This window comes from Amphibalanus amphitrite, unplaced genomic scaffold, assembly GCF_019059575.1.
Source record: "Amphibalanus amphitrite isolate SeventyFive unplaced genomic scaffold, NRLGWU_Aamphi_draft 000174F_arrow, whole genome shotgun sequence".
Taxonomy (NCBI): domain Eukaryota; kingdom Metazoa; phylum Arthropoda; class Thecostraca; order Balanomorpha; family Balanidae; genus Amphibalanus; species Amphibalanus amphitrite.
In genome coordinates, this window is record NW_024881669.1 from 789,064 (window position 1) to 811,563 (window position 22,500).

Sequence of the window (22,500 nt, forward strand, 5' to 3'; positions counted from 1 at the left end):
CAATCTCAATACACAGCGGAAATCAGTGATATATTTTGCACGATAAAGTCGCACGTCGCTGGTAACGAATGGGGCGAAACGGCGTCAATTTATCAGGTCTCCGCGCAGTGCATGTGGAACAGCTTGCGGATGTCCATGTGAAAATATTATGAAGTACTTATTTGCCGGGCCCGTTACTTTATTCAATTAAATTTGTATCGTGGCGTGTGACATTGAATTATGATACGATGTTTTACGATACAGTAAAACGTTTGTTTTCGTCCGATAAGAAGTTATTTCAGCGCCCAGCAAAGGAGGTTATGTCATTGTTGCTCAAAACACGGGAGTGAAAACGGTAGCATCCACATGTATTTATAATAGAAAATCGATTGTACACCTAGATGATTCATTTCACACCATTGAAAAACACTGAGTAAGAAGCATTGAACGGCCCGCGTCCAGCACCCTCGGCTACAAAATGGCACAGGAGCAGCGGCCGGGGCAGTGCGAGTCCGTGCCCACCGCGCCCGGCTTCAGCGAGGCAAACTTTTGCATCTCCTCTTCGTTGGCCGACAGTTCAGAAAGATCTGGGAATACAGAGCACAGTGTCAGTGTACGAGGTCTCAACACAAAAGCTATGGCGCTATGGATGACGATGTTATTTTTGCCTGCCTGCAATACAAACTGAATTAAAATCACCATGTTGACGCAAGCTAACGACACCGGAGGTTGTTAGCTCGCGGACTCAGTGTCTGGTGTTGGCTCTTGCCTCCTCTCCGTACGACCAATAAGATGGGTGACGCTACCATTCACGAAGTGCCATTTACAGTGAACCTCGATGGTTGCGCCACGCACGATGGAGTAGCACACCCTGGGTGAGCTGCTCGCCATATTTTTCCCCTCGAGCCTCCCCTCAGGCGCTCAATCGATGATGAGCGGCCGCTCGTGTTTCTCGGAGATCACAATGAAGAGCACTTTCGCCAAGCCCCGGGGGTCTCCGGTAGTGAAAAATACGCCGCTCTCCCAGTCCGAGTGAAGCGCTCGATAGTCAGCCGCTGCTCATACCGGTACTGGCGTGCAGTGTATGATATTCTGAGCACTCAGCACGACGAGAGAAACGCGGCTAACCGTATTCAGCAGAGTCGAGATGTCGTGAAACTACCCGGTGGAGAGTCAAGGTGTCCGAGGAGTGTGGGAGCGGAGAGAGAGAGAGAGAGAGAGAGAGAGAGAGGGGGGGCTGACAGGCAGACAGACAGCCCGCCGGGCCGACACAGACGGACAGACAGACAGACAGACAGACAGACAGACAGACATGCAGACACAGACAGACAGACAGACATCCCGTCGCGCCGGTCCGACCCACCGATGCCCGGGTCGGCGCCCACGCTGGCCAGGCTGTCCTGCAGCACGTGGATCGGGTCCGTCTCATGGCCCAGCGACCGGTACCACAGCCGCAGTACGCGGTAGCCGTGGCTCTTGTAGCTCTCCGGTCCTGGGCGGTAGAGAAGGGGTGTCGTCAGACGTATCAACAAATCGGCAGACGGTAGGCGAGCCCACCTGCACTGACGTTACATAGCATATCGTTCGACACCACATAGATTGTGACCGGCTCATTCAGCTCATAGCATTGCCAACTTGTCTAAAAAAGCATAATTATCATGACAACGACAAAAGACGTCAGATCAATGCGATAAAATTATCATCTGAAAACGAGATACTTTCACAACGTATTGTGAGCAATGAAGCTACAACGCTAGCGATATTTCTCAGCAGCCATCTCACTCCCAGTAGAGCTCTGTTCGTGATCCGCGTGGATAACTCTCAGCTCCACCCACCCACCGACGAACTGGTGTTCGATGGCCTCGATCTGGTCCTCTGAGAAGTGCCAGTGGCGCGCCAGCACCTTCCACTTGCCGCGCGGTAGGTAGCGGTTGGCCACGGCGCGGATCAGCTCCTCCACCCGCTCCGACTGGTTGTTGTTGAGCCAGGTGACGCGGATGATGGGCGGCAGCATCAGCAGCTTCAGGTGCGTCTCCTCCTCCAGGAAGGTGGTCGAAGACTGCGACACAGGCGCGCGGTGATGGTCGGGGAATCGAGGGGGTCTGACGGCAATTGGACTGATAGGGAACGACGCGCTCTGTGGTATCCCGACCTTCACTGAAAGGTCGAGCACATTATTGAGATTGAGCGTTAACGCATTACTGTCGGCTAAGAAACGCGTTACTCTTCGTCTCGACCTATTTTCATTTCCCTGATATCGACTCTTATCGATCCAGACATATGCATCAGAGACTTACGATATCCTTGTGGCCTCTTTTCGAGCGCGTATGGCAGATCATGATGTCCACGAGGGTGTCGAAACCGCCCCGGGCCGCCACATGCAGGGCAGTCCGCCCTCCCTGGAATGAACATACGTGATGAAGGATAACAATAGGTCACGGCTCCATTATGGTAATGGGCTAACATATCCACTGATAAAGTAAATAAAACGTGGGCATTTCGCAGAGACTTTTATGGGAATGACGACCCCCCCCCCCCCAAGATAGCGATTTGGGTCGGTCGATGATTTTGTAGATGGTTGCTGTTAACGTGCCTCGTCTCTTAGCGTCGTCACCTGCATACATATTGCATAGTGCGCGAACCGTGTTGAGGATCAATTATTACGCCACATTGGTCGTGGTAGGTATCATGATTCGCCGGTCGCTGTCTATACGGTCCCGCAGGGGCGGATCCAGAAAATCTCCAAGGGAGGGGCCATTAGAAACCAGGAGGCCCCCATAATCCCACCTGTTGGAGGCCCCATCTTCCCACTTGTTGGCCCCCCCCCAAAAAAAAAACTGCGTCTATTGAGCTTATCTAGCTGTTCAGGCAACATCTAAACATGACTAGCCACTTTATTTTCAGGAGGCCCCCTTTTCAGCTTTTTAACTTTTTATTTTATTTTTGAAAAAAAATCGGCCAAGGGGGGGGGGGCCATGGCCCCCATGCCCCCCCCCCTTGTATCCGCGCCTGCGGTCCCGTCTGCATCAGGTCACGCCTTCACACCAGTTGCGGTCTGTACGGTCGCGATCTGAACTCCCAGTCATGTAACATAAGAGGTGGTCTGCAGGGTCGCCGTCTGATCTCTGAGTCATGTAACAGCTCAGCCGTGGTCTGTAAGACCGCCGTCGTCTGGATTACGTCACGCGGCTGTCGGCCAACAGGAGCGGAAGGGCTGCTGCTGTGGCACATGCTCTATTACCGGCCGGCCCGGCCCGGGCAGCCGGCGCCGGAAGCCCCCATAGATCAGCGAGCAGTCGGACAGAGCTGCATCTGCCCGGCCGTCGCGTGGTGGGAATAATTCACCGACCGGCCGCGCCCGGCGGAACTGAGCAGCGCTCGGCCATGCATAAGGCGAAGCCGGTTTAAATTTAATGCCAGGATTACGAGGAATTCGACGCCTTGTAATTTTGTTCAACATTTGAAATGTTGAGCTGGTTTCGTAAAACAGGCCACTTTGAAATCATAGAGCCGCCTGTCGACAGGGCAGTCTCAAAGAGTTATATCACATGTTTTTCTCATTTTTTTTCTCAACTCGGCAGCACGAAATGAAGGCTCTGCTGTCTCTGCTGTACATATTTCCACTGGCGTTGACTCATTTGTCAGAGTGTCACGGTCTCACCTGTTCCTTGGTTACCAGGGAGGCGCCGTGGTAAGCAGTCGACACAGCTCCTCGTTACCGGTCACAATGTTACAATGTTACCGTGTGTCACGGTCTCACCTGTTCCTTGGTTACCAGGGATGCGCCGTGGTCCAGCAGCAGTCGACACAGCTCCTCGTTGCCGGTCTCGGCGGCCAGGTGGAGCGCAGTCTCACCCCTCTGAAAAGATAGCGGGTAATTACGGTCAGAAAGAGCGGCAAATGGAGCACAGTGCAGTCTCACTCCTCTGGGAGGACGGATGGTACCAGTCAGCTACAGCGGCACAGATAGCAGTCTCGTCCTTTGTAGGAGATTCAGTTCTTTGGAGCGCGTTGAATATTCCATTCAGCGAGAGCGACATGACACAGCAGCTCGGTACTGAGCAGTGTACAATGTTACCGTGGGGGCTGGTCGGCATGTCCTTTCGGACGGGTCGACCTCAACACTGCGTCAACACTGAGCAGGTAAGTGTTAACCAACAGAAAGCCCCTTCCAGAATTATCGTTATCAGTACCGTTGCGGAATAAACATAGGCGTAGGAACAGGGGGGGCCGGGGGGGGCCATGGCCCCCCCACTTTCGGAGGTGGGGGGGCCAGCAATGTTAACTGGCCCCCCCACTTTTTGCTGACTTAAGTGTCTGTCTGTACCTAGGTACCAGTGCTACCACCCGGTAACTTGACAACAATTCAGCTTGCCCTTTAATGAAGATTCCCTTTTGTTTCTACAGCGTTATTGACCGCAATTTCCTTCACTCAATGGAGGAAACCATATCAGAGACAAGACTGTGGGTCCTGGTGACAGCATTTTGTTGAATACGAGGCACGGGACAGCGAGCACTGAAAAGGTATAAGACAATACTAGCACGGTGCAGGAGAATGCGTATACAAACGACCAACGCTTGACCGGATCTGCTTGGGGTCGGCATAGTTCGTCAAAGGCGTACTAGCTGGGGGCCAGGGTGACCATGCCCCCGCCTCGGCTCAAACAGGCTGGGGGCCAGCAATGTCTGTATCTGCCCCTTCCCTTCCACTTTCAGTGCAGTGGCGGTCGCAGAGGGGGGATCAGGGCCATGCCCTTCCCCCCTCCAAAGGCTAATCAGGGGGCCATCATATCATTTGCCCCCCCCCCCCAAACAACCAATAATGGGCCCCCATGGGCGTATGGGGCTCTGGCCCTTATTCGATTGTCACGAGGCTCAAGAATCCCACGCTAGCTATTAACAGCTCCCAAGCCAGTCTTTGAGGGTCCTACACTGATCTTGGAGGGCACTTCAGTGGCGGTCAAGCGCCGACATTGACCGCTGAGAACCCACATTGACCTCATTTGAGGGCCCCTAAACCGGCCTCAAGGGCCCAGTCGGCGTCTGAGGGCCTCACACCGGCCTCTGGTGGCCTCATTTCTGTCTCTGGGGTCCCAAGACTAACCTTTAGGTGCCTCTGAGGGTCCTGCACTGAATTCTGATTTCTGAAGACCCGATGCCGGCCTCTAAGGTCCGCATCGGCCTCTGAGGGTCCATCTTGGCCTTAGAGGTCCAACGCCGGCCCATGCCGGTCTTTTAGGGCCCCACACTGACCTCTAAGGGCCCATGCTGGCCTGTAAGGACCCGTCATTAGTCTATGAGGGCATTGTACGGGATTCTGAAGACCTGATGCCGGCCTCTTAGGCCCATCTTTGTTTTTGAGGGTCTTCTGCTGGTCTCTGGGGTCCAACACCGGCCCATGCTGGTATTTTAGGGTCCCACATTGACCTCTAAGGGCCCCGCACTGGATTCTGAAGATCCTATGCCGGTCTCTAAGGGTCCGCATCGGCCTCTGAGGGCCCACATTGGCCTATGAGGGCCTTCCGCTGGTCTCTAGGTTCCAGGTCCCGCCCATGCCGGTCTGTTACGGCCTCACACTGACCTCTAAGGGCCCATGCTGGCCTGTAAGGACCCGCATTAGCCTCTGAGGGCCTTGCACTGGATTCTCAAGACCCGATGCTGGCCTCTGAGGCCCATCTTGGTTTTTGAGGGCCTTCTGCTGGCCTCTGGGGTCCAACACCGGTCCATGCCGGCATTTTAGGGTCCCACACTGACCTCTGAGGGCCCATGCTGGCCTGTAAGGGCCCACATTAGCCTCTGATGGCCCAAGTCGGCATCTAAATGTCTCATCCTGCCCTTTGCAGGCCCTGTACTGGTCTCTGAGGGCCTCAACCCTCACCGGCCGATAGGGGGGGGGCGGGTGCCGCCCCTCCATAGTTTTTTTTTTCGCGATAGCTCCGAACACGCCGGTGATACAGAGCTGAAGCTTTGCATACTTGACCTTTGAATCAAGCCGGATCTTATGACACCAACCGCATTTTCGGGTCAGATCAGGTCACTGACCCATGAGGTCATAAGTGAGCCTCTCCACGGTCTTCAGATGTCGCAACTTCGCAACGCCCTCACTGCCAGAGGAGATTTCACAGGGAAATAAACCTTGGAGGACCTAGTATCCATTAAGAGTCTCATAACTTGTACATCTCGGATTTTTCCTAAGGTCATTTTCGTGACCTCACCATTAGGTATAAGTCAATGGGGATAAACTGAAAACTTTTTCTGGCGCCGTAAACGATCTTCAACTATCTCAAGCACACTGAATCTTTCATGCACTCCTTGCAAGGTTCGATGCGTCACTTTTGCAATGTTGACCTTGCGCGACGTCATTTATGAAGTTATAAGGGTCATATAAGTTTGTCGTCAATAACTACCGATCAAATTGAGCTAGCGAGTCGGGGAAGCCATCAATGGACTCAAGAAGACCTGCCGAATCGAATGATATGCGACATGACCTCCTTCGACCAATTTCGTGACCTGGGGGCGCTGACCTGACCGTGACCCGTGGTCAACACCCTCAGTTTACCTCACCCAAACAAAAAGTACATCATTCGACGCGCCTGAGAGAGGCAAACACAATGCTGGCAAAATCGCGGCCCTGCGGCCGTTTTTTGCGAAGTTATTCACCAAAAACGGAACCGTGCCTTGAGGCACTTGACCTGACCTCAGAGGTCACCGGTTGACCTAGAACCTTAAAATCGGGTATCGATCTCTGCGTCTTGTAACGGCGCACACGCTCGTTTTTCCGCGACGCGCTAGCTCAACCTGGGGCGCAACGGCGAGGGGGGTCGTACCCGCCCCCCGCCCCCTCGGCCGGCGCGTATGTAGAAAACCTATAGGTCCGGTCCGGCGAGGGTTAAACTGGCCTCTGATGGCCCAGACCGACCTCTAAAAGTCCCACACCGGCCTCTGATAGTCAATCAGCCCAGTTGCAGTGGTCGCTGATATAAAACCTCTTAAAAACGTTATAGGTCTGGCTGAGCCCAGCTGGGCCGTTCATGCTGATTTTTATAGGTATATTGAAAAGACTCGCTTTGCACGTTTCACGCTTGCTCGTAATGAAAAAGTTGCTGGATGCCTCTGGAATTTGCATGGGTGCCAACGGCTGCGGAGGACAGGGGAACGCGTCAATCAGTTTGAGTTTATGGACGGGAGTCTCCCTGAAATTTTAACCAATTTTGTTTTTGTCTCGATTTTTTTTATATCTCTGATCATGTTTGCGAAAACAAAGTGGCCGAAATCCGAGGAGAAATCGGATTTTGGGGGTAGGTTAGGTTTTGGACCTCTGGAACCTTGGCCCCCCCACTTTCGAAAACGTTCCTACGCCTATGGGAATAAAGGGTCAACCATCGGTTCGGCCGGCATCAAATCGAAGTCAAATCCCTCATCCGTAATCTGTGAGTCTCCCGGAAGGCGAGCCACAGGTTAGAAAGGGAAGAAGAGCAACCCAGCACCGCCCGATCAGCCCCTCCGACAGGTAAGCAGTAATATGACATTTCCACTCGCCTTATTTTGTGCTTTGACGTCGATGCCCTTCTTCAGTAGACTGCGGGAGATTGCAAACGACTCCGCTATTGCTGCCAAGTGCAATGCCGTGTTGCCAGTCTATGAAACAGGACGGGTTTGCCACACTTCACAGTCATGTCATTTCGTCAATATGCTTTCATTGATGCAACACGAAACAACATAACGACAAAGCATAGCATCGGACTATAATTAATCCCTAATATAACTGCTCGAGTGGTTGGAAGCCTCAGTATACATTCCTGTTATACCGAACAACAATAGAATAGAGACCACAAGCCTGCACCGCCTACGCAATTCTCACCTTGGAGGTGGCTGCCACGTTACAGCCGGCGGCCAAGAGGACTCCGACCAGTTCCTCGCTGCCGCCGCGCACCGCTAAATGGAGAGGCGTCTCACCGTCCTGTGGAAACGTGCAATCAATATCACTGACCGAGCGTAATGGTAGACCGAATTGTGAGAGCTGCTGTGGTGTAATTGGGGGTAAAATTGTGGTATAACACCGTCAGAGTACCTACATATCGGTACACTAAAAGTATGATTGGGGTACACTGACGGTATAATTTGGGTTTAAATCGGTACACTGTCGGCTTATATAGGGTTTATATCGGTACACTAACGGTGTAATTGGGATTTACACCGGTACGCTGATTGGGTATGATTGGTCATTGGGGTACATATCGGTATGCTATGCTGATGGTATAATTGGTGTACATATCTGTATATTGACGGTATGATTGGGGTCTATATCGGTACATTGACGGTATTGTGGGAAATTTAGAGTGGTTTCGGGACCGGTTGAACAGACAGACCCGTCTGTCGCCGCGATAAATGTAAGACCACAGGACAGCGCTGTATGACTGAGCCCTATATGTCCGTCTGGGGACCCGGCGTTATTAGCATATCTCCTGTACGCGGGCGGCGCCGCGGTGCCATTATCAGACAGAGTCCGCCCGCAGCATAACGAGCACATCGACCGCTCTGAAACCCTAGAGGACCGGCCGACACGACACTCATCACGGGCATACACAAACACGGGGGCAGAGGGGCAACACGGGTCGGCAACGATACGAGACGGGTATGCTCCACCCCTAAAAATAAAATAACAATACAAATTCATAAGGGTCGTTACGTGTTACCGTGCAATTTAAAACGCATTTTTGTTTATAAGATTGACTGTTTTTTTATGCGTTATGCGAGGTAAATGACAAATGCACGTCCATTCTGGACTTATGAGGAATTTGCCGAAATTCCTCTAGAACTGCCAGTGTACAGCCACTCGATACCCGGCTGGGTCTCGAAAGTCCCACCACCCATATTAGCTCGTTACAACACCTGCGGGACAATGAAACCACAGGGAAGCCGGGCGACCTCATACAAAGCAGCATAGCTTGAGCTGGCGCCTGGCTGGAGCCGTACAACCCTCAGTGAAATTAAATCCTATACTTGAACTTCTTCCAGTGGGTAGCAATGTATAAGGTTGTTTTATACCTCCAACGCAGACAGCATCAGCATGGGTAAAGGTATCATTATGACAGGACAACTTCGTTCACGAGTGAACTGAGTGCGGGTTTCTGCGTCAAACGACTACCTATGTACATACTGAACATGGCGCTCGCACGCAGGACATTGGCCGAATGGAGCTTCTATAGTTATACAAATTGGGACGGCACGCGGCACCTACACGCTCGTGCCCCGCGCATGCCGGTAATATTGCTCTCATTTGTAATCTCAGCAGCGGAATGAAACTGTGACCAGCGGGTGAATACGGACTCGGCTCTCTTCCCATCACTTCTGTCCAGTGGACACGGGATATCTACGGTCCCGTTCAACCAAGTACCTTCTCATTCAAACGGCTAAACGGCTTACGGCATCACACAAAATACACCGGGATTCGTCGAAAAATGTTTCTATAAATATCCTACTTAGTTCCCATTGTCCCTTCCAGGCTCGCTTAGACACATACTTCTTTCTATACGGTTTCATCTATACTGCAGTTCTTTGAGCCGACGCCTTCATCGTCTGTCTGTCATGAATCATCATGCCATCGATTCCCTTCATCCCATATAGAATTAGTCTGATCCAAATTCAGGGATATTTTGACTCAATCAGCCCCTTCCCAGCCCATGCCACTCCACCTTGGTATCAGCCCTCCCAGTTCCCACTATACCCATCCGTCCACTCCTCTCGTTACCTGGTTGGCGACATCGACGTCGGCGGCGGCAGCCAGCAGGAGCTCTGTGACGGGCCGCGACTGGCTCTGGACGGCCAGATGGAGGCACGAGCTGCCGCGCTGGTCGGTCCGGTCGGCGCCGCCCAGCGGCTCTTGGCGCAGCAGCAGGCGCACCACCTCCGGCTGCGCCTCGGCACAGGCGGCGTGCAGCGGCGTCCGACCCAGCTGCAGAGACAGGCGGGAGGAGAGGTCAGAGGCGGGTCAGAGGCGGCGTGCAGCGGCGTCCGACCCAGCTGCAGAGATAGGAGAAGAGGTCAGAGGCGGGTCACAGGCGGCGTGCAGCGGCGTCCGACCCAGCTGCCGCACAGAGGGGGGGGGGGGAGGTCAGAGGCGGGTCAGAGGCGGCGTGCAGCGGCGTCCGACCCAGCTGCAGACGAAAGGTCAGAGGCGGGTCAGAGGCGGGGCACAGGCGGCGTGCAGCGGCGTCCGACCCAGCTGCAGAGGGGAGGTCACAGGCGGGTCAGAGGCGGGTCAGAGGCGGCGTGCAGCGGCGTCCGACCCAGCTGCAGACGAAAGGTCAGAGGCGGGTCAGAGGCGGGGCACAGGCGGCGTGCAGCGGCGTCCGGCCCAGCTGCACAGACAGGAGGAGAGGTCAGAGGCGGGGCACAGGCGGCGTTTGACCTAGCTGCAGGGGCGGGTCACAGGTGAATGAGAGGCGGCTCAGGGGTCGGTCAGATGGCGGGTCAGAGCGATTCAGAGGCGGGTCAGACAGCAGTGCCCGGCCCATCTAAGATATACCTACCGCGAGAAGGGAAGGAGCTTGGTCACAGGTGAAACAGCAGACGAAAGAGGCGGGCAGCGGGTCATAGAACCATGTTGGAAAGGAATCATGAGCAATGGTGATTTGGCGTCCGAAAACTCGTCAAACATCATGACGAAATGCTTACTGCGAAAGTACTGTGGGTATATCTATTAACTGAAAGCTCTGTACTGCTCTCTGCTCTGCAGAGGTAGTCAAAGGCCAAGTTCTCCCAATTTACTGTTCTTGGACAAATGAGCTCATAGTTCGTTCGTAGACTTATACAAAACCGCAGGGCAAGCAAGTAATATGCAGCTCTTAAAAGCGTTTTCACACACACTTCCTCAAATGACCTAAGGTAAGGCCAATGTTTCAAGAATCAAAAGTACGCAGGCCCTTCTCCCTGCATTACGCTGGCTGCGCATATTTACCGTGAAACGCATATCCGTTATGTGCTCACGCTGAATCATTAGAAGTCCATATATCATAGAACTCTCAGAACACCCCAGGCCAGGATGTCGCGGTCCAGCCCGCAGATCATCACCGTTACACGTCAATCGCCATCAGGTTAGCGGCGAGGAATGAGTTAGCGTTTCTTATAGGTATCTTGGAGTTAGCCATCTGCCTTCCATTTACTAAGGTTCTTTACATCCGGTATCTCCTGACTTTTTGCGATGCAATCCTACGACGAATGTTTCTGCGCATCGGCCGACATTGCTTTTACGGATTGAATGCAACGGTGGGAGGTATTTGCTCCGAGCAGTCATTTATATGTAGGATAGGTACCACTGTTCATTGATCAGAAAGCGTTTTTGATAAGTTATCAATTATCTTTGACGAGAAGATGGGGTGCGTCGCTTATTGCATGATTTAGCGATTACCTACTGGTTAGCGTGGGTAGGCTACTGAGCCCGTAGTTTCTGGGCGAATACTTTCGTTAAATCTTGCGTTATGTCCAAGCACCTGTCGCCCTTTCCCGTCTGCGCACAGACCGAGTCCGTAAACTGACTCCGTCCACTGCCCGTCCACTGCCCGTCCACCGCCCATCCACAGCCCCTTCCACCCTCTCCCATCCATGGACTGACCGCATCGGTGGACTAATTCTGTCGAACGTCCATCGCCCATCGCCCCCCCCCCCCCTCTCCCTCGGCGCACTGACTGCGTCGGTGGACCAACCCTATCCATCCCTCTCCCCCTCGAGTTGCACTGACCGCGTCGGTGGCGTCGGCGCGGCAGCCGGTGTCGAGCAGCAGCTGGGCGGCCTCGCGGTGACCGTGGTGCGCGGCCGCGTGCAGCAGCGACCAGCCCTGGCCGTCCACCGAGCGCAGGTCGTAGTGCTCCAGGTGCTCCAGCACAAACCGGATCACGGCGTCCCGGCCGGCCACCACGGCCGCGAACAAAAAGTTCTGGCCGCGCTGTCGGCAGGGAGAGGCAGCAGCGGTGAGGAGTGAGGACGGCCACAACGGCCACGGCCTCGAACAAAAAGTTCTGGCCCCGCTGCCGGCAGCGCACGGCGGAAAGTGTAAGAGATGAGCATTCTTGTGATGTATTGGTGCGACGTGCGACGGCTGTCCCAGGTAGCCAGGCAATATTGGCTTCACAGGAATGAAGATAAATGAAGAACAATGCACTTCAAACGGGTCAGCAGTGCATAAAACGTTCGCTACGATGAAACAATATGCAAATCAGCGGTTGTTTGGTGCGCGGTCGATTCGCAGGAAAAGTTCTCCATTCTTCAAAGAGACCGTCGATCAGTTCCGTTTCCTTGAAATGACAAATGGGATTTCGTTTATCGGATTTCACATGTATCGTGGCGTAGTTCTGCCTATCTGACATCGGGGAAATGACGCCCATTCATAAAACATGTTCTGTCGTGACCTTTCGCCAAGCCAGTGTCACGCAAACGGCCCATGTATAGGAATGTAGCTAGCACAGACACACGACGTGTCAGCTCCATTAGAGCGGCAAATAAACGTTTCATGACAATCATGTGACTCGGTGAGATCCGACCAAACAAAAAATATCCATGTCGGGGACGTGCATACTTATTTATAGATAGCCACTCAAGACAGCAAAGGATATCATCTAGCTAATTTGAGCTGCACCCGAACACTTGATAATCTGTTACGATTGATTATACCATTAAAGTGTAATCAAACTGTCACTAATGACCGATTTATCCCGGTAATGCACCACCAGCCTGCAGCAATCTGTGACTAACTACCTATGCATTATGCATCCGCCAGTTCGCTTTTGTGAGACGATCCTATGTTCAGCTTTTGTCGTCCGTTGCGCCAAAGTTGAGTTCATCTGGTGGGTTAGTTGATTGCAGAAGCTGTAGTGTAGTGTATCTCAATATGTGTTGCCCTCAGACGTGGAACGTCCATCACTGACCTTGTTGAGCACGGTGAGGTCGGCGCCGCTGTGGATGAGCAATTTGAGCACCTCCAGGTGACCGGCCGAGGCTGCCAGGTGCACGGCGCGCTCCTGTCTCTGCGGCAGCGGAGGAGACGGCTCAGGTCAGCGGCGCGGTGACACTGAGAGGCTACTTAGTCGGCGGATTAACCGGGAATGGGAGCGCAGTGCAATGGCACACTGGTGTGGTGTGTGCCCCGGCGGTGAATTTTATCCTGCTCTTTTAGCAGATCACACAAGGAAACTAAAGAGAAGTGAAGCATTGATATCATTTTGACATCCTCTTTTAGGTTGCTGCGTCTCAAATGGTGCCGAAACTTGACGAACGTCAACCGTCAATCAGCCTTCATGGTAACTACTCGTATATTTAGATATATGACACCACTGTGCACCAAACGACACTAAGCGCCCTGGTATAGTTCACAGCGCTGCTCCCACTGCCCTTCTCTCGGCCCCGGTTACCTTGTTGGAGGCGTCGATGTCGGCTTTGGCGGCGAGCAGCAGTTTGACGGCGTCCACGTCCCCCCGTTTGGCCGCCCTCATCAGGGGCGTGATGCCCTGGGGCGAGACACGGCACACGGACACAGGTCAGAAAGCTGGCGTATAGTCTTAGTCATTGTTCTGCTTTCGTCTTCAGCAAAATTTCGACAACACCTGGTAATGCATAATTCAGCACATATGCCTGGACTGTTGTCCGAGGCTTCCATTAGCGCGCAACATGTCAGCATCCAATAAACGTTTACGAAACAATGTTTACTGCTCAGTGTAACGTGCAAGCATGTCGTCAGTCGGTCGCAGCCTCTCACCTTGTATTTGAGGTTGACATCCACCCGGGCCTTGAGAATGCTCTCAATGGCCGTAAGGTCACTCCGAATTATGGCTTCGTGGAGATGCAAACCCTCGATCAGCGCTGAAATCGCACAGAACGGCTGGGCTAAGATGCAAGCTGCTAACCAGGGACAGACATAGAGGTGAGGTTGTATCATTTGTGGACCCTAGCCGAAAAAAAATTATGCCGCTCTCGGGGACCTACTATGCATTTCAGACCCCATGAGACCCTAATTTTTGGCGATAATTTATTTACTATTTGTCCAATTTGCTTCAAATTTTCACAATGCACATTTCAGCTCAAGCGCCAATTTTCGTCAATATGGTCTCTTAACAAAATTTCAAATTTTAAGGTACTTGTCGTTGCCTCGTAATGTTAAAATCTGCTCCGTAAATCCGTCAGTGGAGTAGAGGCTATCCGTGCGTAGGTGTGACGTCACAAGCACGTGACCATTAAGCTCCGCCCTCCCGGCGGACGGGGTAGTGACCTTGGCCGGTCAGTCGGCTGCGTGGAGCGGGCAAGGCAGTAGCTGTCGCACCGGGGCGGCTCGCATGGACCGTAGCTGCCGTGCAGTTGTCGTTGCAGCCGTAACGTCATCGAATGAGCTAAATAGCGCGCATAAGTAACGCACCAGCTGAAGCCCTCGACTAATTGTATCTATCATAAATGTACGTACACCTTGACCCTTGTTCAGTCACAAAAAATATATATTTCCACACAAGATTCGGGGCTTGTGAAAAACGCGCATAAAAGGCGCTGTTGATTTCAAATGATTGCGTAAGATTATGTATCGTGTCAGACTACGTCAAAATTGCAAAACAGAATCACCATTAACAGGATGCAATTTATGTGTTTGATATATGAAATTTGATTAGGAATGTATGCCGGCGTGCGATTTATATCATCCCGGTGCAACTAAGCATTGAACACCTTCAGGACTAATCCATTTGATCATCGACTTAGGGAGGAGGTCGCCAGACTAACTTTACCCCCAGAGCTTGTGTGTTGAAATGCAAACATGAAAAGTAAAAGCCTAGAGATAGTTCCTCACCATTGAGGACATACCTACTACTTAAGTTTTACAAAAAAGATACGAGTTTATTGATGATCGTTCTCGTGTAGTGCCCAACGTCCGCCTGCCACATTGCTATTTCTTTTTGTGCACGTCTTAAACAATATAACACACACATGACACCGCGATAAAGGCCATTTCTACCATACGACACATTACGCTTCTGCCCCACCCGGCGCCCCGCACCGCTTCACGAACCACGAATACGGTCGTTTCGCTGGAGCGATGCCCCAGGCAATCGGCCGTGCCCGAGACTCTTCATCCTACTTTGTTGCTTTCTGCGCCTTCCTCAGAAACATTTATTGACACTGCAAAGTACCTATATCAATATTTTTGGGTCAAGCAGAGGCTTACACATGATCTTATAGGTAATCGGGTAGTGACCTGACCCAACCTGACGATGAGATAGGTGCAACTCCGGCTTAAATAGATGTTCAGAGTCCAAGAGTCTATCCATCTTTCCTTCTACGGCCGGTTCCGTTCCAATAGATCCTACCTTGATTCTGATCATTCTGAATATTCTGAGCTGGTTCGACGTTTAAATACCAAAATAAGGTGAAGAGGATACCAAATGCCCTCAGACGGATAATTTTTTGGCTTTCGTCCCAAAACAACTTTGCCAGCTTCACTTGTCTCCAGTATGTGGTCCCGCTCCGAACTCTCCGCGGTGCTGACACTGACTGAAGCGGCATAGACCCATCGCGGTCACGGCCAGTGGGGGGAGTTTAGTTGGGCCCGGCGCAACGTGATTGGCCAGCGCTCCTATCCAATCCGGTGCGGTAGCGAGCGAGCCTCTATCCGGGTGCAAAAACTGATTAACATTACGAGCTAACGACAAGTGCTCTAAATTTTGATATTTTGTTAAGAGACCATATTGACAAAAATTGGCGCTTGAGCTGAAATATCGTCTGCCAAAATTTCAAGCTAATTGGACAAAAATTGAAGAAATTATCGCCGAAAAGTAGGGTCTCATGGGGTCTGAAATGCATAGTAGGCGCCCATGTGCCACAACACTAGGGCTTGCGGAATCACAGGATTGATGCACAGTGATGCAAATGGGGCTCACGAGTGGCCATAAATACCGAAAAGGCCCAAATTTCAAGTTCACCTAATTGAATAAATCGTAATACGGCCAGTCAGGCAAATGTTTGGGGTGTCTGAAAAACATGACTTTCATGTTGACGCCTCGTATATGATTGTCGGAAGTCGTGACATTTTCTATGTCGTAAAATGACTGTCAGATATTCGCAACTTCAAACGCCGCTAGCTCGCGTCCATTTCATACAAATGACAAAAATTATACATGGCAATGATCCCCAAGTTCTGCTGCTTCTAACGCAGGGTCACAAAAAGCCGTATCTCTTTTGGTTTGGCGTTGATCTAACTATTTGTCATCATGTTGCAATCGCAGTTTTTTATATAAAAATATTTGCTTTCGTTTCACCTAGAGCAGTCTACACAGTGTGTGCCCGTTAGTGCACCATACCATAGCATTCCCAAATCATTTCTGAGCCGCACTGTGAAAGAATGAAGGCGCTAGCACAGGGCTGACCGGCGCTACTTAAGTTTTCGTCCGTTGCGGTCGGGTGCCGCGGCGCGGTGGGCAGCCCGGGCGGCCGCGCCGCGGGCGGGCGGCCTCAGCGGGGGTTCGTCGGTGCATCCCTCTGCTGTTCCTAAACGAAGTGTCCTATCGCCTCGCGACAAAAACCAATGGATTGCTCTTGACAAGATCTCGCGAGTGAACATATTACTTTTGACTTAAGGTCATTATTTGGCCTACTTATAGCAGTTCAAAGTAAAACGTCTGTCGAAATTGCGATCCGCGGTGAAAGCAATCCGCCCCGACCGCGACACCCGACCGAGCCGGACAAAAACTTCAATAGCGCCGGTCTGCCCTGTGCTAGCGCCTTAATTCTTTCACAGTGTAACTCAGAAATGGTTAGGGAATGACATGGTATGGTGCACTAACGGGCACACACTGTGTAAATTGCTGTAGGTGAAACGAAAGCAAATATTTCTTAGTAAAAAAAAACTGCGATTGCAACATGATGACAAATGATTAGATCACCGCCAAACCAAAAAAGATGCGGCTTTTTGTGACCCGGCATAAGAAGCAGCAGGCCTTAGGGATCATTGCCATGTATAATTTTTGTCATTTGTATGAAATGAACGCACGCTAGCGGCGTTTGAAGTTGCGAGTATCTGACAGTCATTTTACGACATAGAAAATGTCACGACTTCTGACAAACATACACGAGGCCGGTTTTGACAAAAATATGAAAACTATGTGAATTCAGATGCGCCAAACATTTCTTTGGTTAGCCATATAGCGATTTACTCGGTTTGGTAAACTTGACTTTTTGGTATTTATGGCCACTCGTGAACCCCATTTGCATCACTGTGATGATGAGGCTTCCCGGGACCGAGCGGCTCCTGAACAAAATAGCTTACTTTCGTAGACAAAGACATGCGTTGTATTTGCCCCAAAGCGATAAATACATTTAAAATCCGCCCTACCATCCTTCCCCGCCCCGCCCCGCATCGCTCTGCAAAGACGTTGGCAAAATGTTAAACAATAAAAAGTTTACAGTATAGGTACTAATAGAAACGTAAACATTTCCATGGACGTTAGGGATGTAAAATTTTTAAACGTTTAAAGGGACCCTCCCACCTTCAAAAAAGTTAATGAATTGGCATGAAAGTGATGTCGCTCGGTTCAGAAAGAGCAAAAATGAATATCTACCAAATTTCATCGAAAAATATTCACCGGTTTTCAAGATATTAGACTTTTACTTTTGTTTACTTTTTGGGATCTCCGCTGTTCCTAGCGACTTTATTTGAAAGTGCGGCATTTGTTGCGCGCAAAGCAGCATATACCACCGCGTGCTGCCAAACGTTTTAGTAAAAGATTTAAAAATAGTTAGATCTCCGCTGACGTCACAAATTCTAAGGGGGCATACCAATGCATTAGCCCCTTAGAATCCGAAAACTGCAAGTTTGAAATTCTATATCTCCGAATTCAAGCATTTTTCGATGTTGTGAATGCCCAAACCGGTATTTTCAGGCCATGGCCACCAATTTGGCTATCTCAACTCAAAACTAATGTATAGGTGGGAGGGTCCCTTTAAGTTGATAGTCGTTTGTCATCTTTATGCACGGCAATCGGTAACTTTCGCCCATGGCCCGTGGATATTAGCCGGTATAAACAGCATGGGTCTTCAGTGGGAAAAAAAACGCGACAAAAGCGCATAAACCAATGCTGCACGCATTTCATTCATTATTGTTTATCTAAGGGCTCCGAAGAGGCTTTGTAGTTAGTTGCTACAGAGCGTGCCCCGCTCTGTGCTGTTTTATCGGGCATTATACAATATACATATATGCTGGGCATGATGCCCATGACTCCATCATAGCATATTCATCAGATCCGCGACCCAATTACAATACCCGACTAATAGCGTGCATTTACGCCTCGGGGCGTATCGGTACTCCCCAGAAAGCGATTTACACCGGATAATCCTCACCCAGTACACAGGGAGGAATGTTACTGTATGTGCTCAATTAATGGGGTCTTTACGATCACGCATGGAAGACGGAATCGGTAATTCGATCCTTTCCCAGCCACTCGTCAAACATAGGCGACCAGTAGCTGATGATTGCCGGAAAAGGAAACTGCCGGGGGCTGACATCCAATTCTAATTAAGGCAGCACTAGAACAACACCAACGTTTATTTAGGTATGCATGGAAAAACATGACCTTTTGTGACCAACGTTTATTTAGGTATGCATGGAAAAACATGACCTTTTGTGACAGTCGCATTTCCGCAGCCTCCTTTTCTTCAAGTGCTTTGAGATGCTGTGCAGGAGGGGGCATACCTACTCCCCCCAAAAGTAAGGTAACCAATTTACTAAAAACAACTCATCGGATTGGGCTTCCAATATGTATGCTTTGCGTATACAGATATAAACGCCACAAATGGTGGCAGAGCCGCGAATATGGCATCATCATGCTCGTGGTGGCCAGGCGCGTCGAATGGTATGCTTTTTGCTTGGGTCCGCTCACTTTAGGATGTTGACCTCAGGTCAAGGTCAGGTCAAAGCAACGCGAGTCACAAAGCCGCTTGGATGACGCCATGTTGCCTATCATTCGATGTGGCAGTGCCTTCTGAGTGAATTGATGGCTCAACAGACTCGCTAGCTCACTTTGATCGGGAGTTATTACCGAAAAACTTCTACTGCACCAAACAACGTTAGGTACCTACTGGCGACTTATCAACGGAGCTTTTTGAAATTCTAAACCGTTCTCAAATGATTCAGAGCCACTGGCACTAAACTTACGGTTTACGAAGATGACTAACTTTATAGTGCTAAAACTTTGTTCACAATCCGTTGAAAGAAACATCAAAAGGTTAACAATGTGAATTCCCTGCTCGGAGAGCTACATACAGCACAAAGTTCTGCAGCGACCATTGCCAAATGCCGAGGCATGCCGTGTCAGCCGCTAAGATTTGGTGAAATATTGAAGCTTCTACGATAGCAATCGTAGCGAGCACTAATGACAGTTATGGTGCAGTTGCTGTAAAATATTCGGATCTGACATCAGTTAAAGCGGTAAATAACTTCAAAACGAGCGATTCCGTCACAACTTCACTATGAGCATTGTCACATGCACATTGCACAAGTCTCGTATCAGGCAGGCACGTTTTGTTGTTTTTCGCCCGGATATTGGCAGGCGGAGGCGGTTCTGGGTACTCAGTCTCAAAAGGTGATTCACGGGAGATTGGAGGATTCAAAGCTACTCTTTTATTTTTGTCAAAATCAAATCTGTTATCTTTATTTGCGAAGAAGGATGAATGCGCCCCGGTTGAGCCGACTGGCGCGATGCGGGTTTGGAGGCCCTCCGGCACAGTATGCATTCAGGCGCTCACTACTAACGCCATCTAGGAATAGTAATACAAGTAGACGGCCAACGGTGCCTGCCGTTGGGGAAGAAATGCAAAAGCAATGGAACGTAAAATGCCGACTATCTCGATAAGCAATGATGAATGTTGAGGTGACCTTACAAAAATATGAGCGGGAGAAAGCCGGATGGACTGAGACTGTTATTGCTCGAGTTGATTGACCGGGAGCATCTTTTAGACGAGTCAAACGATTGGCTCGTCCGGTTAATAACAACGCATACCTATAAACAGTCGTTGACACCAAAATGCGAAAACTATGCACTTTCACATCCATTCACGTTTATGGAAATAATGGAATCTGATGTAAGTAAGATAACGCTGGTAATTAGGCATAAAAGGAGCGCCAAGTTAGGAACGCCAACATAGATGAACTGTACAAAATATAATCTATGCAAAGCTGCAGATATCTTGCTGGCAGCACTGTAAGTGCACGTCATGCTGCATTGCTCAACTTCCAACGTCCAGTTCCACCCACAGAAAGTGAAATTCTGAGTTTCAGCGCGTCATTCATGAACTTTGTCGGCGGCACAGTCGTCGTTCCGTCACCGTCTGCTCCTGGCGACGTCATAAAGCCACTGTGTGACGCCACAAAACCACTGTGTGACATCACAAAACACTGGGCGACGTCACAAAGTCACTGTGTGACGTCACACAGGTAAGTGGATTGCCGTTGCGTGCGGCGCACAGTGCCGGCGGCCCCGGTGTGTGACATGACGGGTGGCCGCGATGGACATGCGACCGGGTTGACCGCCCGAGGGACACACACTGTGAGTGAGGTTTCATATTGCCGTGAGAGCAGCAGCCGGTGTCGGGCACCCCAGTTCAGAAAGAGCGGAACATGCTGATAGGGCCGGAGTAGCGTACCTATGTCTGTGTGATGTGTCTTTGAGTTCCGTAATCTGTTCAATCTGTGTAATCAGTTCTGTGCATCCTGTGTCTGATCGTGAACGGCTTCTGTGCTCTAAGTTGCCCGGTGTGCACCCCTGAGCGCCCATTCCCACTGACCTCGTGCCGTTTTTCGTCTGTGCGAGGTGCGCGGCGCCGCGGAGCTGGAGCCGCGCGCCGAGCCGGTGGCCGGACTGGTGTCTCGAGAGCCGCGGCTGGAGCGTTCGTCGCGCAGTGAGGACGGCATGGCGGCCGGGCCGGCCGGGCCGGGGCCGGCGGACGGCCGCCGCCGCCCCTCCGGAGAACAGGGCAGGCTGCCGTCGGGGAGCTGACCAGGTCACCTCGCCCTCAGCCGGAGAGCAGAGCAGTCCGCTTGTCCCTGCTCCCAGCAGAACAGGCCGCCTCTCTCTCTCCGCCGACAGCTGCAGTTAGAATGAGGCTTTCAGAGGACTTCTTGACATTGATAGCCGAAGGTTGTATAGGAGCATGGCGCCTGGGGCAAAGCATAGTAGCCTAGGCACCTACCTATTCTGCTGAATTCCTTGGCATGCATTATAAACAGTGCAAATAGTTAGGTATGCATTGTGCAATGTGCATGTAAACGCTGTTAACTCGCAAATATCAAGTGTTACATTGGCGATGAACGTTGCAAAATGTGGCAGGTCGAGCGGTGCAATAACTGTCTAACTTTAGAGACAGTCCACTGTCCAATGGCAGTACCAGCGCTCTCTACTGCCGCTTTCCCAGCGTCACCAGGACAGTTGTGATCGGGTTCGCTGGTCGATATCGCCATCGGCGGCCGGTGTTACATTCTCAGAGCCCAAAAGGTCAGCAGGGATTAGTCGGCCAGAGATACTGTGCGCCGGCCTGCCGCCGAGCGGTACCGGGCACGTCGCCGGCCCGGCCAGCAATGGGGCGCTCTCAAACGGCAGCCGCGAGACAGTCAGAAGACGGAAACAGCGCAAAGTCGGCACTGGCACAGCTCGTAGCGCAGTCATCGCAAATGCAGACTGCAGACGGGCAGACAGCATATTGACCTAAACAGCGACGGGCGACAATAAGGCACTTAATTATGCAAAGGATCTTTCAATAACGACTGCCAGACGTCGAACATTTCCTCCGAACTTCCTTCGTCTTCTTTTTCCGTCCCGCGCGTCTGTCCAATTTCGTGTCACCGCCCGTCACCGCTCAGCTGAGCCTACAGGGTCCCCGCGGCACATTATCACCTGCTCATAATTTATAAGTTTGCTGCTCTCGGCTGCTGTAGCTGGTCGGCCGATCGATGGCTGGCTTTCCGGTCCGACCCAGTGCTACAATGCATTCCGGCGGGCCGTTCGCGGCCGGATGGGGCCATCATCGACCGGCGTCGCACCTCGCCACCTGCGCTGACACCGCTCGTAACGCGGGGACTTCAGCGAATTCGCCCGTCCCGCAGCAGGACCAGGAGTCGGCGATGTAGGAGGGTGTATGAAGTCGGCGATGAAGTGCGGGCACTTCACAGTGTGTGCACTGCGCACCTACCCAGTCGGGTGTATATTCATGTAAACTGTTAGCGGCCCCGCTCTCGCCCGCCCCCCGTAAGTGTCTGGCCGTCCCAGCCGCCGGCAGATTGGTAACATGATACCCGGGCCCGGTCCCCGGCCGATAAGGCGCCGCACCTAATTGACTCCAGCTGCTGGCGGCGGTCGCTGCCGGCCGGCTCCGGGGTTATGTGCAGTTACTAGTTAATTAGATAAGACGCTCCCCCGCTGCGCTAATTGTTCGTCTGGGAGCGTCCCGGCCGCCCGGTCCCGCCCATTCTGTATCGTAAACGTCCCGGTCCGCCCCTCCTGT

At 51.6% G+C, this 22,500-nt stretch overlaps 1 protein-coding gene across 1 annotated transcript; it reads right to left on the minus strand.

Annotated features, from left to right (window-relative positions):
- Nucleotides 1–330: 330 nt before the first annotated feature.
- On the minus strand, nt 331–20,914 carry LOC122383840 (ankyrin repeat and death domain-containing protein 1A-like). The gene is made up of 13 exons (XM_043370636.1): nt 20,788–20,914; nt 13,730–13,833; nt 13,386–13,481; nt 12,903–13,001; nt 11,720–11,923; nt 9,731–9,934; nt 7,841–7,939; nt 7,519–7,617; nt 3,740–3,838; nt 2,277–2,378; nt 1,819–2,038; nt 1,343–1,471; nt 331–566 (listed from the first exon to the last, which is right to left on the minus strand). Exons 1-13 carry the CDS (start codon nt 20,912–20,914, stop codon nt 451–453), a joined length of 1,698 nt encoding a protein of 565 aa, XP_043226571.1. The 3' UTR covers nt 331–450.
- Between the last annotated feature and the right edge of the window lie 1,586 nt (nt 20,915–22,500).